This window comes from Mycteria americana, chromosome 15, assembly GCF_035582795.1.
Source record: "Mycteria americana isolate JAX WOST 10 ecotype Jacksonville Zoo and Gardens chromosome 15, USCA_MyAme_1.0, whole genome shotgun sequence".
NCBI lineage: Eukaryota > Metazoa > Chordata > Aves > Ciconiiformes > Ciconiidae > Mycteria > Mycteria americana.
Genome location: NC_134379.1, coordinates 13,030,654 through 13,042,966, shown reverse-complemented (window position 1 = coordinate 13,042,966; position 12,313 = coordinate 13,030,654). Strand labels below are relative to the sequence as shown.

The 12,313-nt window shown below is 59.7% G+C and overlaps 1 protein-coding gene across 3 annotated transcripts in view; it reads right to left on the bottom strand.

Annotated features, from left to right (window-relative positions):
* HIP1 (huntingtin interacting protein 1) overlaps positions 1–12,313 on the bottom strand; it is a 50,875-nt gene that overhangs the window by 12,645 nt on the left and 25,917 nt on the right. For all 3 annotated transcript variants that reach the window (XM_075517879.1, XM_075517881.1, XM_075517880.1), the window contains exons 2-7: positions 5,422–5,485; positions 4,619–4,761; positions 4,071–4,127; positions 3,498–3,578; positions 1,181–1,257; positions 836–897 (exon numbers count right to left, since the gene is read on the bottom strand). In XM_075517879.1, the coding sequence (XP_075373994.1) occupies positions 836–897; positions 1,181–1,257; positions 3,498–3,578; positions 4,071–4,127; positions 4,619–4,761; positions 5,422–5,485 (484 nt within the window). The remainder of the gene's footprint in view (positions 1–835; positions 898–1,180; positions 1,258–3,497; positions 3,579–4,070; positions 4,128–4,618; positions 4,762–5,421; positions 5,486–12,313) is intronic.

Here is a 12,313-nt window from a genome sequence, read left to right as displayed (position 1 = left end):
TGCAGCAGGCAGCCTAGCAGGGTGGTCAGAGAAGACATTGGCTTCATCTCCTCCCATCCAGGGACTCCATCTCCTTCCATCCGGCGTCTCCCCTCTGACAGGCAGAAGAGCGAGAGCTCCCGGGAGCGCTCCGGGGACAGGGCTGCGCCGCACGGATGAGCCCCCTGGCACCGGCACCATCCCGCTGTGCCAGCGTGCGGCCATGAGACGAGGGTGCTGCTCCAGTTCTGTCGAAAAACAGCCCTGTCCCGCCAGCACCCACAGCCTGGTGCACACAGCAGATGAAGGCTTCTCCCAGAATTGCTTTAATTTACCCCAAACTTCATCCTGCTCGACTGTGCAGAAGTCCATGACAGTTCTGAGGGTTGAGCCTGGCTTGTTTTTACCCCTCCACGTGCTTGCGCAGGAAGGCAGGAGGAAGGCAGGGTGCCCCCACGCCTCCCCCAGCTCCAGCACCGCTGCAAACACCCACGGCAGCTTGTGTTCACCACTAATAAAAACCAAAACCGTCGCAAGCCCATGAGTAAGACGAGAAGAAATTCAGCCCAGGGAGGCTGCTGAGGCAGGAGAGCCCAAAGTCTGGGCAGTGGAAGCGATGTATGTCGTGGGGAGCAGGGTAGGGTGATGCGGCCAGCCCCACGGCACTGCCGGAGGGCTGCCACGAGGCAGCATGGCACGCAGGGACTTCAGCTAATAATAATTCGGGTGAAGTGCCCAGAAAAGAGATGAGCTGCGAAGACCTCAGACAGCATCCCTCCCAGAGGCTCCCCTCAACTTAGGTCAGCCCTCGTGGACCCCCCACCCCGACCGCCGGCAGGGCAGCGCAGGGGCTCACCCATCTGGAAGAGGTTCAGCTCACACTCCAGGTAGTCAAACATCTCCACTGTCAGCTGAAAACTAGGAAAAAGGGATGAGGATGGCTGGGGAGCATCCCCATGGCCACCCATGGGCCTCAACCTGTGCCAGGTGCCACCCCAGAGGGATGAGCGGGTGCTTCAGCATGGATGCATGAGCCTTGCCCAGGGGCTCTGCCTGCTCCCGGCACCCGTGGCAGGGGTGGGGGGAAGGTGCAAGGTCCCATCCCCGGCTCGGTCCTGCTGCCAGTGAGGTTGGGCAGCGCCATGCCACACTGCCTGCATCTGTCCCCCTCCCTCGCCCCCTCCCCGTGCCCCATGCTCACAAATTATTGACGTCGTTCTCCCCTGCTTCGTCAAGCTGCCGGTCAGACATCTGGAGATTGCCGGGGAAGCGGGGATTCTGCGTGGGGAAACAGGAGTCGGGAAAGGGTTTTGGAGGATCTCCTGCTCCAGCCACAGCTCTGGGAGCACCAGGGCTGCTGATCCAGCTGGTGGCCTTGGTGCAAGAGACTAATGCACCGAGGAGTGATGCCGGGGGGGAACGAGCTCTGCTGAGCCCCGGGTGACCACAGCATCCCCAATCCATGCTGCCCATATTCTCCCCTGCAAGAAAAGGCAATTCTCCCTGGGCTTAGAAACCCACCGAGCGGGGAGGAGATGGGGCCGCCCGCTCGTGCACGGCATCACTGAGAGCTGGAGGGGAAGGAGCTGATATCTGCTCTGGGGGGCAAAACCTCTTCATGCTGCCCAGATGTTTTGGGGAAGGTCACATCATGGCTCCAAACCAAATTGGGGTGATGGACACAGCCTGGCTTCAGAAAACACCTCTTTCCAGCAGAGCTCAGAAAGGAAGGAAACACTGCGGGTACCAAACCTGCCCCAGCCAGTTACTGTAAGGATGAGGGCGCTCGAAGCCACGCAGGGCTTCCAAGCCCACCATGACTTCCCATTCTCCTCTTGGCAGCATGCCGTTACCTTAATGCCACAAGCATATTCTATTCTATTCTATTCTATTCTATTCTATTCTATTCTATTCTATTCTATTCTATTCTATTGCATCTGCCTAAATAATAAGCTCCATCGATGGGAGCACGGCTTCCCGAGGCACAAGAGGGCACTTCTCCCTTTCTATAACACATGCTCCCCGTCAGCCCTGGCAGCCGGCACAGCATGGAGCAGACCCAGAGCTGGCGCACCCTCTCCGAGGCCAGCCCAAAGAAGGGACCTGCCCAGCAGCACTGCTCCAGAGGCTGGAAACAAGCTCCTGATGATGGGGAAAAAACCCAACCTGGGATGGTCCCCTGGGATTCCCCTAGGATGCTCCCGTGCCCAGGAGCACCCATGGCCCAAGAGCCCAAAGGGGAGAGAAAAAATGGATTTTGGTGACTGGCATTGATTATTTCAGGCTGGGGACAGCACTGGGTGGGACAGGAAGGGACACCGGCTGGGACTGGACCTGCAGCATTCCGTGTGTAGCGATGTTTATCAAGTGGGGCAGGCGAGGGAGAGCAGAAACCCTGGGAACACTGAGGCAGCTGGGGACCAAGGGGTTTGTTCTGTGCTACCTCGTCTTGATCTCCTGATAAATCTCAGGTGAGATTTATGGTCTGCGATGAACTGGGTGTTCATAAAGAAACCTCAAATCTGTGACTGTTGAAAGTTCTGCTGAGAACTCGGGTTGTGCACGCTCAGCGGTGCTTAGATTAAGTTAATCATTATTTCCCCAACATTCTTAAATTTCCAGGCTGACTTGTTGCTTCCACTCCACTTTTCCTGCCCATACAAAAACCTTATTTAAGAAAGCACTAGAGCGCCTTACATCCAAGCTTCAGTCCCGATCAAAGGCACGTTTCTATACACATCTATTTCATTTCTCCTTTGCTGACCGTGGCAAATAATCCTCCATGCTCGCACGCCTGTCAGAGCAGGCGTTGCTCATCGTCCTCCACACACCAACAGGGACACCTCACCAGCCCAAACCCCCGGCATCCCTCCCTGCATTCCTGGTGATGCAGAAAAGCCAGGCTCTGCTGCAAGGTTTTCCGGGGGATTTACACCTCTGTAAAATCCGGGGGATTTACACCTCTGGCCCCTGCCCTGCCTGCACTGCCTCCTGCCTGTCCCTGCTGCCTGGGCTTACTTTAGCCCTTGCCGATCTTGCCAGGGCAGTGCTGGGGATGGGCAGGAGCTGCTCCTATGGTGTGGCACGGCACGGCCCCCACAAGGCCTCCCCACTCCAGAACCCCATGGCCTCTTCCACCTCCGCCCATCTAGGATACCTGGGAGGGAACATGCACCCCAAAGCTGGGTGTCTCTTACTGCTTCTTGTAGCCCCCCAACTTCCAGCCCAGCCCAGGTGCCTCCAAGGAGCCCTGATCCACCATGAAACCGTCCATCTCTGAGGCACTGGTCCTTGGGCCACTTTTGGTCCAGGCTAATGATGGATCCTGGCAGCATGGGACATGTTTCATGGAGGCAGCAGGACAGCCATGACGGAGGAGAGAACCCGTGGGGGTGACAGCACCAGGACAATTCTGCCAGCTCCTGTCCTGCCCCATAATGTTGCCACCACTTTCATCCCAGTGCCCCATCACCTGCCTCTTGCTGCAGCCATGGGGATGGGGACAGGATGATGCTCACCTTCGTGTGAAACTCCATCTTGGTTCTCAGCAGTTTGAGGTAGATGCTGCAGAGCTGCCCGTAGCCCTCGCTCAGGTGGCCCTGGTGACACCAAAAAGCTGTTGAGACCTGGGGCAGGCTGTGAAAAAGCGTTCTCCCCTTGCAGCATGAGAGACCCCTCCCTTATCTCCCCCAAAACCACAGCCAAAACCCTCCTCGCTGACACCCCATCTTGCAGGCTGACTTGCAGCCAACGTGCCAAACTGATTTGGTCAGGACCTTCTCATCACCTTCTCTGCAGATTTCAGCGCTGCTTTTGATCACCAGAGCCAAGTTCTACTGGGTTTTGCCATAAAATAGGAAGAAGGCATCTGATTTTTGTGGAAGAGGATACCGAACACAACCGGCAAACACAGCCAGGGGAGGTCACGGCCACCACGGCTCAGCCACAGCTGAGCATCTGCTCAGCCCTTGGAGCCTGGCTCCTCCTGGGCGAGACCACCGACCACCCCCCAGCCCAACCGGGGCGCTGGGTGCTGCTGAGGGACCCCCGGGGTGTCCCCACTGCAGTGGCTGGTGGGGTCGGTCACTTACCCACATCCTGCTCATGTCGCTCAGCTCGTTCTTGTATCTCATGGAGTCTTTCAGGACCTGGAGGAATGACGATGAAAATAAGTAGGCAGCATGGGCAGCAGGCAGAGCACCAGGGCAAGGCGTGCCATACTTGGAGCCAGCAACTGGGGTAAGGAATGAGAGGTCTGGATGCGTTTACGACCCGCAGCCTGCCGGCAGTCTCATCACCCCCAGCCCCAGGGTGCCTCAGCTTCCCCAGCTGCACGCGGGGCAGGAAGATCCTTGCTGATGGCTCCTGCACCGATGCTGATGCCCCCGTGCCGAGCAGTTTCCTCTGGCACCGGTGCCGCAGTCGGCACTGGGGGTTGTAGCGCACAGGGGTTGTGGGCAGAGCAGCGCTGGGAAGGCTCTGGAAAAGGAGCGGGGAGGGGGCCTTGTGCCAGCCCCCGCTGAGGACTGACCCCCCAGGAGGGCACCGACCCACCAGAATCTCCCACTGCCCCGTGCAGCCCCATGGGGGAAAGGATTTAGCCCCGGGGAGGCTGCTGAGCCGAGCCTGCAGCACTCACGTTCGCGTGGCCATCCCGGAGGAGTTTGTGGAAGACGTGGCAGAACTTCCAGCAGAGCACAGCGTTGCCCGACAGTGGCAGCCGGTTCACCACCGACCAGAAGGTCTGTGCCCCCTTCTCGTGGTGCGTGCCCAGGATGCATGGTGGCGGTCCGTCAAGGAAACGCTCCTCTCCCCCTCAGCAGTGATGGACAGCGGCCACCCCAAAGCCGGCTGGTACCCACAAAGCCGAGGGGAGCCAGGCCACTGCAGGGAGCTGATAAGCTGCCAAGCCTGGGCACATGCTGTCCCCAAGAGTGGCACATGCCGTCCCCTCTCCTCCAGCCCCACACCACCGCTCCAGGAGCACTGTGTCATGCTTGGGGCTGGGGCTGGGGCTGTGCCTCTGCCGAGCCTTCCCAGCTGCCCTGCTGGGGATCCGCTTTTAGTGGCAGCATGCTCACAAGCACCTTTGGGGATTCAGCATCCTCACCCCAGGATAGGCAGCCTGCTGCAGGCATCCGCCCTCCTGCCCTCCCACGGGATGGCAGCGCCAGGAGCACAAGGCTGGGCGCCCACCGGCAAGCAAAGGCTGCAGCAGCAGGAGCAGGGATCCCGTGCTGTGCCAGAAAAACCCCAACCATCAGCAAGAGCCCCCCAGGGTCCCATCCAGCCCTCCTCAGCACCCCAGCAGCCGGCTTGCGGCACTGGCCCAGCTGCGCCAGCACCTCTCCCCATGCACCGCCTCGCCGCTGCCGCTTTTCCGGGTGGCCCCGGCCCCGCTCCCATGCTCGCTTGTCCTGCAGCCAACTTTGGAAAGGATATTTCTGGCGTGTTTCTCCTTGACAGCCACTTCCTGCGCATTAATAGCCTTATTGATGCTGACAGTCTGCAAAAGAGAAGCGGTGGAAGGGGGGGTGAGATGGGAAGGGTTCAGGCTCCCCCCTCGGTCCCCCCCACCCGCTGGGACCCCCCGGCTCTGCCGGCACCTGTCGGTGGCTGGGTCCCATCCAGGTCCCCAGACCCTGCTCGTGCCAGCTGGATGCTGCCCGTTGCCGGATGCCTTTCTGGGATGTGGTTGGCGCTGGCCAGGTTCAGCTGCTGCCAGGACTCATTTACTCGGCATAATAACGATGCAATTAAAGCAGAGACCACAAAGGACACTCTCCTGCCCTCGGGGTGGTGGGACGGGCAGAGGGAAGGCAAATCCCTCCCCTGCCCTTGGATCACTGGCAGCAGCCGGTGGCTGCTGGGGGGGACCGAGCGGAGATGGTGTTTCGGGGGGCATGGGGAATCCGGCAGCGGGATGCCGAGACCACCACGCGCTGCAGAGCAGAGCAGGACCTGGGCTGCCTGTGCTGTCTGGCAGCAAAGGACAGGTCCCAGGTTAATTGGCACCAAAGCAGAGCGGCTCTGCAACCACTGGTGTTCTGCTCCAGCCCACCCGCCCCGTGGCCAGACACGGCCCCGGCTGCGGGATTAGAGGGGCAGGAGACGGACCTGCTGCCCACAGTGCAGGCAGCTGCCCCGGCTGGCACCCGCTGCCACCTCCCCACCCCGCTGCCGACTGGCACATCTCAGCTTGGCCACAGGCGCATCCAGACACGGCACAACCTGTCCCCACTGCCCAGCGCTCCCCGCCCGATCTGATCCTGCCAGGAGCCGGCACAACCCTCCCATGGGGCAGGCAGCGCTGCAGGCAGCCTCTCCCCAGCACAACCCTGCCCACAGGCTGCCCTTTTGCTCTCTGCCAGGAAAGGCAAAACTTGCAAAGCAGATGTCGGCGACCTTGGGAAGCCCACACTGAGGAGCCTGGGCAGAGCTAGCGCTCCATTTAGCCTCCAGAGAGGCAGCGGCAGCTGCTGGAAGCGTTTGCTGGGCAGGATTTTTAACCCTGCCCCATTTCGGCCCCTCAGCAAGCTGTGCTGGCAGCGGGGGGACACTGCGGCTGATCCTACATGGGAGCACAGTGACGCCGGTGTGGGGCTGCCCTCTCCCCAGGCTCCCGCGTTGCTCGCGGCGGCGCCGAGCGCTCGCCTGGCACCTGCTCCATGAGGATCCCGCTGCCGAGGGACGACACCGGCTGGCTCAGCACTGCCAGAAGTAGCTAATTACTGGTATAAACCAATTACAGCAGCGGGATTAATCCCAGCGCCTTCCCCACTGCAATCCTTCTTGCACCCCTGCTTCCTCACCCTCTCTGAGGTGGCCCTGCTATGGCTTCATCACGACCAACCCTGATGACTCTGTGCTGAGCAGGGCTGGGGGGGCCCACGGGCACCAGCCACAGGCACCCCACGCACAGCTGGGCACGGCCCAAACCTCCCAGCGCTGAGCCTGACCCATCTCCCCAGAAAGTCCCTCTGCCACCAAAGCATCCGCCGGCCAGACCGGGGACAACGTGCTGAAGGGCTGAGACAGCTTCTGCTCTCACCCACAGTTGCCAACTGTATCCCCATCCCAGGGCCGAGCACCCCCTTAGCTGAAACATGGGGTCTGGGTCCTGACGTCCCAGTATGAACCAGTTCTGCCACGGGGACACTGCTGCTCACTTCGGCTGTGCTGGCTGCTCTCAAGCGGGGCTGGTCCATGCGGCCCTGTGGTGTTTGCAGCCCCATCCCTACAGCGCTGGCTCTGCCGGGGCCCACAGCGGGTCTCCAGCTGCACCGAGCTGTTTACCATGCTCACCACCAGGTCCCTGCTTACTGGTGATCATGGAGGTGACCAGTAAGGACCATGGAGGCGACCGTGGAGGTCACCAGCAAGACGCAGGAGGCTCATTTTGGAGTGGCAGGGGACCCAGATCGCCAGCTGCAGGCACAAGCATCCCGGTCCAGCAGTGGGCTGGACATGGACCAGAACTTGCATCTTAGCTTGGTTTTAAGGAGAGCTGAAAGAAACACTGGTGGTGGAAAAACTTGACCCCGATGGGCGTCCCTTCCTGAGGGGCTGGACGGAGGTGAGCAGGTTCCTAATGGAGGAGGACCAAGGGTGGGAGCCACCTCTGCAGATCTGCCCGGCTGTGCGGCCACAGCCCGTGCCATTTACGAAAACATAAAATAAAATTCAGCATTAAAAAATTCCCAACAAAATCCTCTGGAAGGCGCGCCTCTGCCAGTGGTGGAAGCCTGGAACGTGATGCCCACATCCCAACAGCCATCAGTGACACGTGCCATGGATCCAGCTCCAGGTGCGGCTTGTCCTCATCTGAAATCCCAGCCTGCAGCCACGACAGCACAGGCAGGCAGGATGGTCATGACGGGCCACCCGGCATGGCAAGGAGTGCCAGGATCGGCGTTTAAACACGTCCCGCCTTGAAATGGGAGTCCTGGACCACAAGTAACAAGCCAAGCACAAAGCCAGAGCCAGCGAGTGGAAGCTTGTAGCCAGAGGCAGGATGGAGGCACCACTCCCCCGAAGCCGGTGGCTTCATCGTGGCACGTGTCTACTCCCCTGCCCTTGAAAGACCGGACGGGGGTGGTCTCCGGAGGGAAGAGGTGCCGGGGGCCACCACGTCCCTGGGAACGCTGGAAACGGAGCTCCCAGTTTAAGTGCTGTTTCCTGCCAGCTTTTCCTGGTAAAGCAAGGACACGTTTTTCCAACCAGAGAGGCGTCCAGTGACCCCCCAGAGTGGGGAGACATGGTGGGGGGATGACGGGGCTCCGGCAGCCCCTGGCTCCAGGTGGTGGCCTGCAGGACCCTCCATTCTCAAGCTCCCTGCTCTGAAGCACACGTGATGTCCGTGTGGACGGCAGAAAGGTCTTCCTAGGAAAAGCCGGATCCCACGTTTCTGTCCTTGCAGGTGCCACAGGCACCCCACTTCCCCGCTGCATCCACTGGGAGGGCAGGGCAGGCGTCCCATCCCAGGAGCCGCTTGGAGCAGGCACCGGGGCTCAGGAGATGCCCAAACCGCTGCTCCACTGGCCAGCAGCTCCAGCAGCACCTGTGCAAGCAAACCACAGGAGTGCAGGCAGCAGCGAGGGACGAAGGCTGCGAGTGTCACCTCCAAGGGACGAGCGGGGTCGGGGAGGGAGACAGCGGTGTATGCTCTGTCCATGAGTTTTGGCTGCGAAACTGGGTGAAGAAGGAGAGAAATTTGGGGCTGCCTTGAAAGAAAGCTCAGACCTCTTTGCCACGGAGACGGTCTTTCACCCCGACCCACAGGTGCTGCTTCCCAACACCATCCAGAACCTACAGCTGATGGTATTTTAATTTTAATTTAATTACGAGCTTCTACACCACAAGGGCTGTTTCCCACCTGCCAGGCCACGAGCGCATCCTTGGCAGCGCCGCTGGCCTGGCTCCGGTTTCTTGCTGACGGAAGGATGTCAGCCCCCGGTCCCCGTACCCACATGGACGCCCAAGGGGCTCCTCTCCCGCTGCTGCTCCCCCCCCAGCACTGGGAGCAGGGCAGGGACTATGGCGGCTGTGGGGCAGCCGAGCCCTTCCTCCAGCCCCACACCCCTCCCCGCCGCCGGGAAAGGAAACCCTGGTGTTTCCTCTTGTGCAACGCTGCTGAGGCAGTGGGGCTGGGAGGGAAGCAAGAGGAGAGGCCGGCGGGGCCCCATTTGCACAACGAGAGCTGCAAGGGGGTGACGCTGTCACGCCAGCCTCCCACCGGCAGGGCCGTGGGGCTGGGGTGTGGGGCAGACCTCAGCAGAGCAGCACCCGGGGCAGGGCTGGGCCATGGGTGCTCTGCCGAGGCTGGGCGAGCTGCACTGGTGATGCCGCAAGCACCGGTAACGCTGCAAGCACCGTTAGCGTTTCAAACGTCTCTCAAGTGGGGCAAGGAAACCCCACCGCCACAAGCACCAAAAGGCTCGGGGCGTTTGGGAAGGAGCAGAGTCAGGTAATACAAACCAGGGACTGTCCAACCTAATAGCTCTGCCCCAGACCACTGGGACCTGCCCGAGCGCCTTTTCTTCCCTCCGCAGCACCTAGGGGGTCCCCAGAAACCCCTGCAAGGTCTTGTGCCCGTGGCTTGACATGCTGCCACAGCCCTGTTCCGGGGGAATTTAACACCATTCCCGCGGGACTCTGGGAATCCCGCTGGCAGTGAGCGCTGCTGGCCCTTGGGGTGACCTGCACCATGTCCCACGGGACCCCCGTGACCCCTGACTCAGCCCAGCTCCTCTCACAAGGAGATGCGATGCCAGAGCCAAGCCACCGACAGCTCCACATCGGCGGCTCACATCAACTAAAACACCTCTCCGGGTGTGCAACCGCAGGCTCCAGCTGGAGGGACAGAGGAGCCCAAAACTGCACGGAGGGACCTGGGACAGTGACAGAGGCTTTCTGAGCACTGAGAAACACTTCTCGCTTTCACATGCACATATTCACACCCTCATCCCTCTTCCAGATCTCCCCAAATTACGCCCTCAGCCTCCTCTGCATTGCAAATCTCCCATTCGGCCGAAGAGCCGAGCTCCGCTCAGGAGCCGCACAGCACCTTCCCGCTTCTCCTTTCATTTCCAAAAGGAAATGAGTGTTGATTAAAGAATCCAGAGCTATTGCAAATTATTTTGAGAAACTGAGTAAGTCGCAGTGCAAATCCTCTTAGTAATGCTCCCTCATTTCTCCTTAATTCCTTTCTATAAATGGAGAGCTGGGATGGAGCATACCTCTGGAAAACCGCTCGCAATCAAGCCCTGCAGACGCAGCGGCTCTGGGGGAAGTGAGTGAGGAGGGAGACCTGACTACTACAAGCCTGGGAAAAAACCACCTATGAGCTTAATTAAAATGCAAATCCCAGCCTAGCAAAGCTTCGCTCTGGACCCGGAGGTGTGCAGGACACGAGGGTGTGGGCAGGCTTTTTGGAGGGTGCATGTCTCTCTTTAAACATCGCTCACCAACAGCAGCTAAAACCAAATCACAGCCTCGCCAGGGCTCAGGAAAGGTTTTTCTCCAGCAAAATCCCAAAGCAAAGCTGGCTGGATAACGCTGGGGGTGCTTAACGCCCCACTGGGACCAGTGAGACCTCCCGAGGAGAGCCGGGGGGGCCGTGGCCCCCCTCCGTGGGGCTGCCGGGCGCCTGTGGCGTTTGACAGCAGCGGCAGGAGCAGGCAACAAGCCCGGCTTTGTGCCCGCCGGCAGCCGGAGGGAAAGGAAGGCAGCGAGGCAGGGCTGGCAGGGCTGGCCGGCTGTGCGGGGCCAGGTGCTGTGCCTCGTACACGCACGGATGTATTTCTGTGTATAGGGTAAGAGGATGCTCAGCACAAATGGGGTAACTTGTAGTCTTCCTGCTCAGTCCTAAATGCTCCCTTTGAACAGGAAGTGAGAGGAGACATTAAAAAATACCTTCCCATCATTTAATCCTATTTGGCTGCCTCCACTGCTGGATCCATGAGTTTAGAAAGAAAGCGCTCCTCTCCCGCCCAGCTACGCACCGGAGCCGCTCCAGGGATGAAGTGCCTTGATCCAGGGCTGTGTGAGCAATTCCCTGAAGGTGCTGCCACTCTTCTCGCCTCCTGCTCCCACCAGCCAAGAAATAATCCTCAAAATGGCACAAGTATCAGATTTCCCTTCACTTGGGCCGTCAAAATAACCACGTTTTCCCCAAAGCAATGCTGGTCTCCAGCGTTAGAGACCCCAAAACCTCGCTGCATCTGCCGGGGTTTGCTCCCAGCTGCGGCGGCTCAAGATGTACCTCTCTAGGAGGAGATACTGATGCCACCAGCTCGGATGCCAGCAGGAGAAGGAGGACCAAGGTGTACCAGAGAGAGCCCTAAATCCCAAGGGACACCTGCATGGGGGCCTCGGGGGGGGTGTTTGGGGACACCTTGCCCCACACCCTTGCGCTGCTGCCCACCCGCCGCCCCGTGGCACATGGGACACCCCAAACCAGAGTCACCAGGGAGACGGCCACGCTGGAAGCCGATGGCATTGCCATGAGGACCTTCTTGGCAGAGACCTGCCCTGGCCACCACACCCTGTAGCATCGCTGCCTCCAGGTCTGCTCTCCTGAAGTGGGGAGGATGATGACTTCAGATCAATGTCACGCTTGGTCTACCCACTGTCAGCGCTCTCCGCTGCATGGTGAAGCCTGATGTGAGCGTTATAGAGGAGCTCTTCCAGCACACACGGGGCTTCCAGGGGAGAAACCACCTGAGCCAGGCCAGGGAAGGGAGATGTGGTGTTCAGAGGTCTCCACACCACAAGGAGACATGAGAGGATGGCAGCTGCCATCCGACTGCCACCAAGGCCTTTGCCTCGTGAGCTGTAGTACCGTTATCACGGTAGAAAAATGAAAATAAGTTGAAGGATACAAATTTTGAGTGTATCTGAACAGACCACCCCTCTAGCTCCCAGCTCCTCCCAAGGGCAGCAAGGTGGCATCAAAGCAGAGGTTGGGATCCACAGGGTGAGGCACCCATGAGCTGCCTGTGCAAGGACTTAACTCACCGCTCCTCCTGGCCTTTCCAAAGCCTCCAGCGAAAATAATGAGTTCAACACCATCATGAGAGCTGGGGCAGAACGAGACGGCACAATCTGATCCCTCCTCCACTTTCCAGGCAAGCAAAGGGAAAGAATGAAGACAACCACCCAACCGACTTGTGGTGGGTCCCAAGGACTCGAATGAGACATCCGATGCCAGGAGGGGAGAGCCGGGCTGGTCACCTGGAAGGGTTTGGTTCCACCGATGCCAGAGACAAGAGCTTGCTATGTTGAACACATCACTGCCCACTATTGGGGACCAGCACCCAAAGAATTGGGCCAC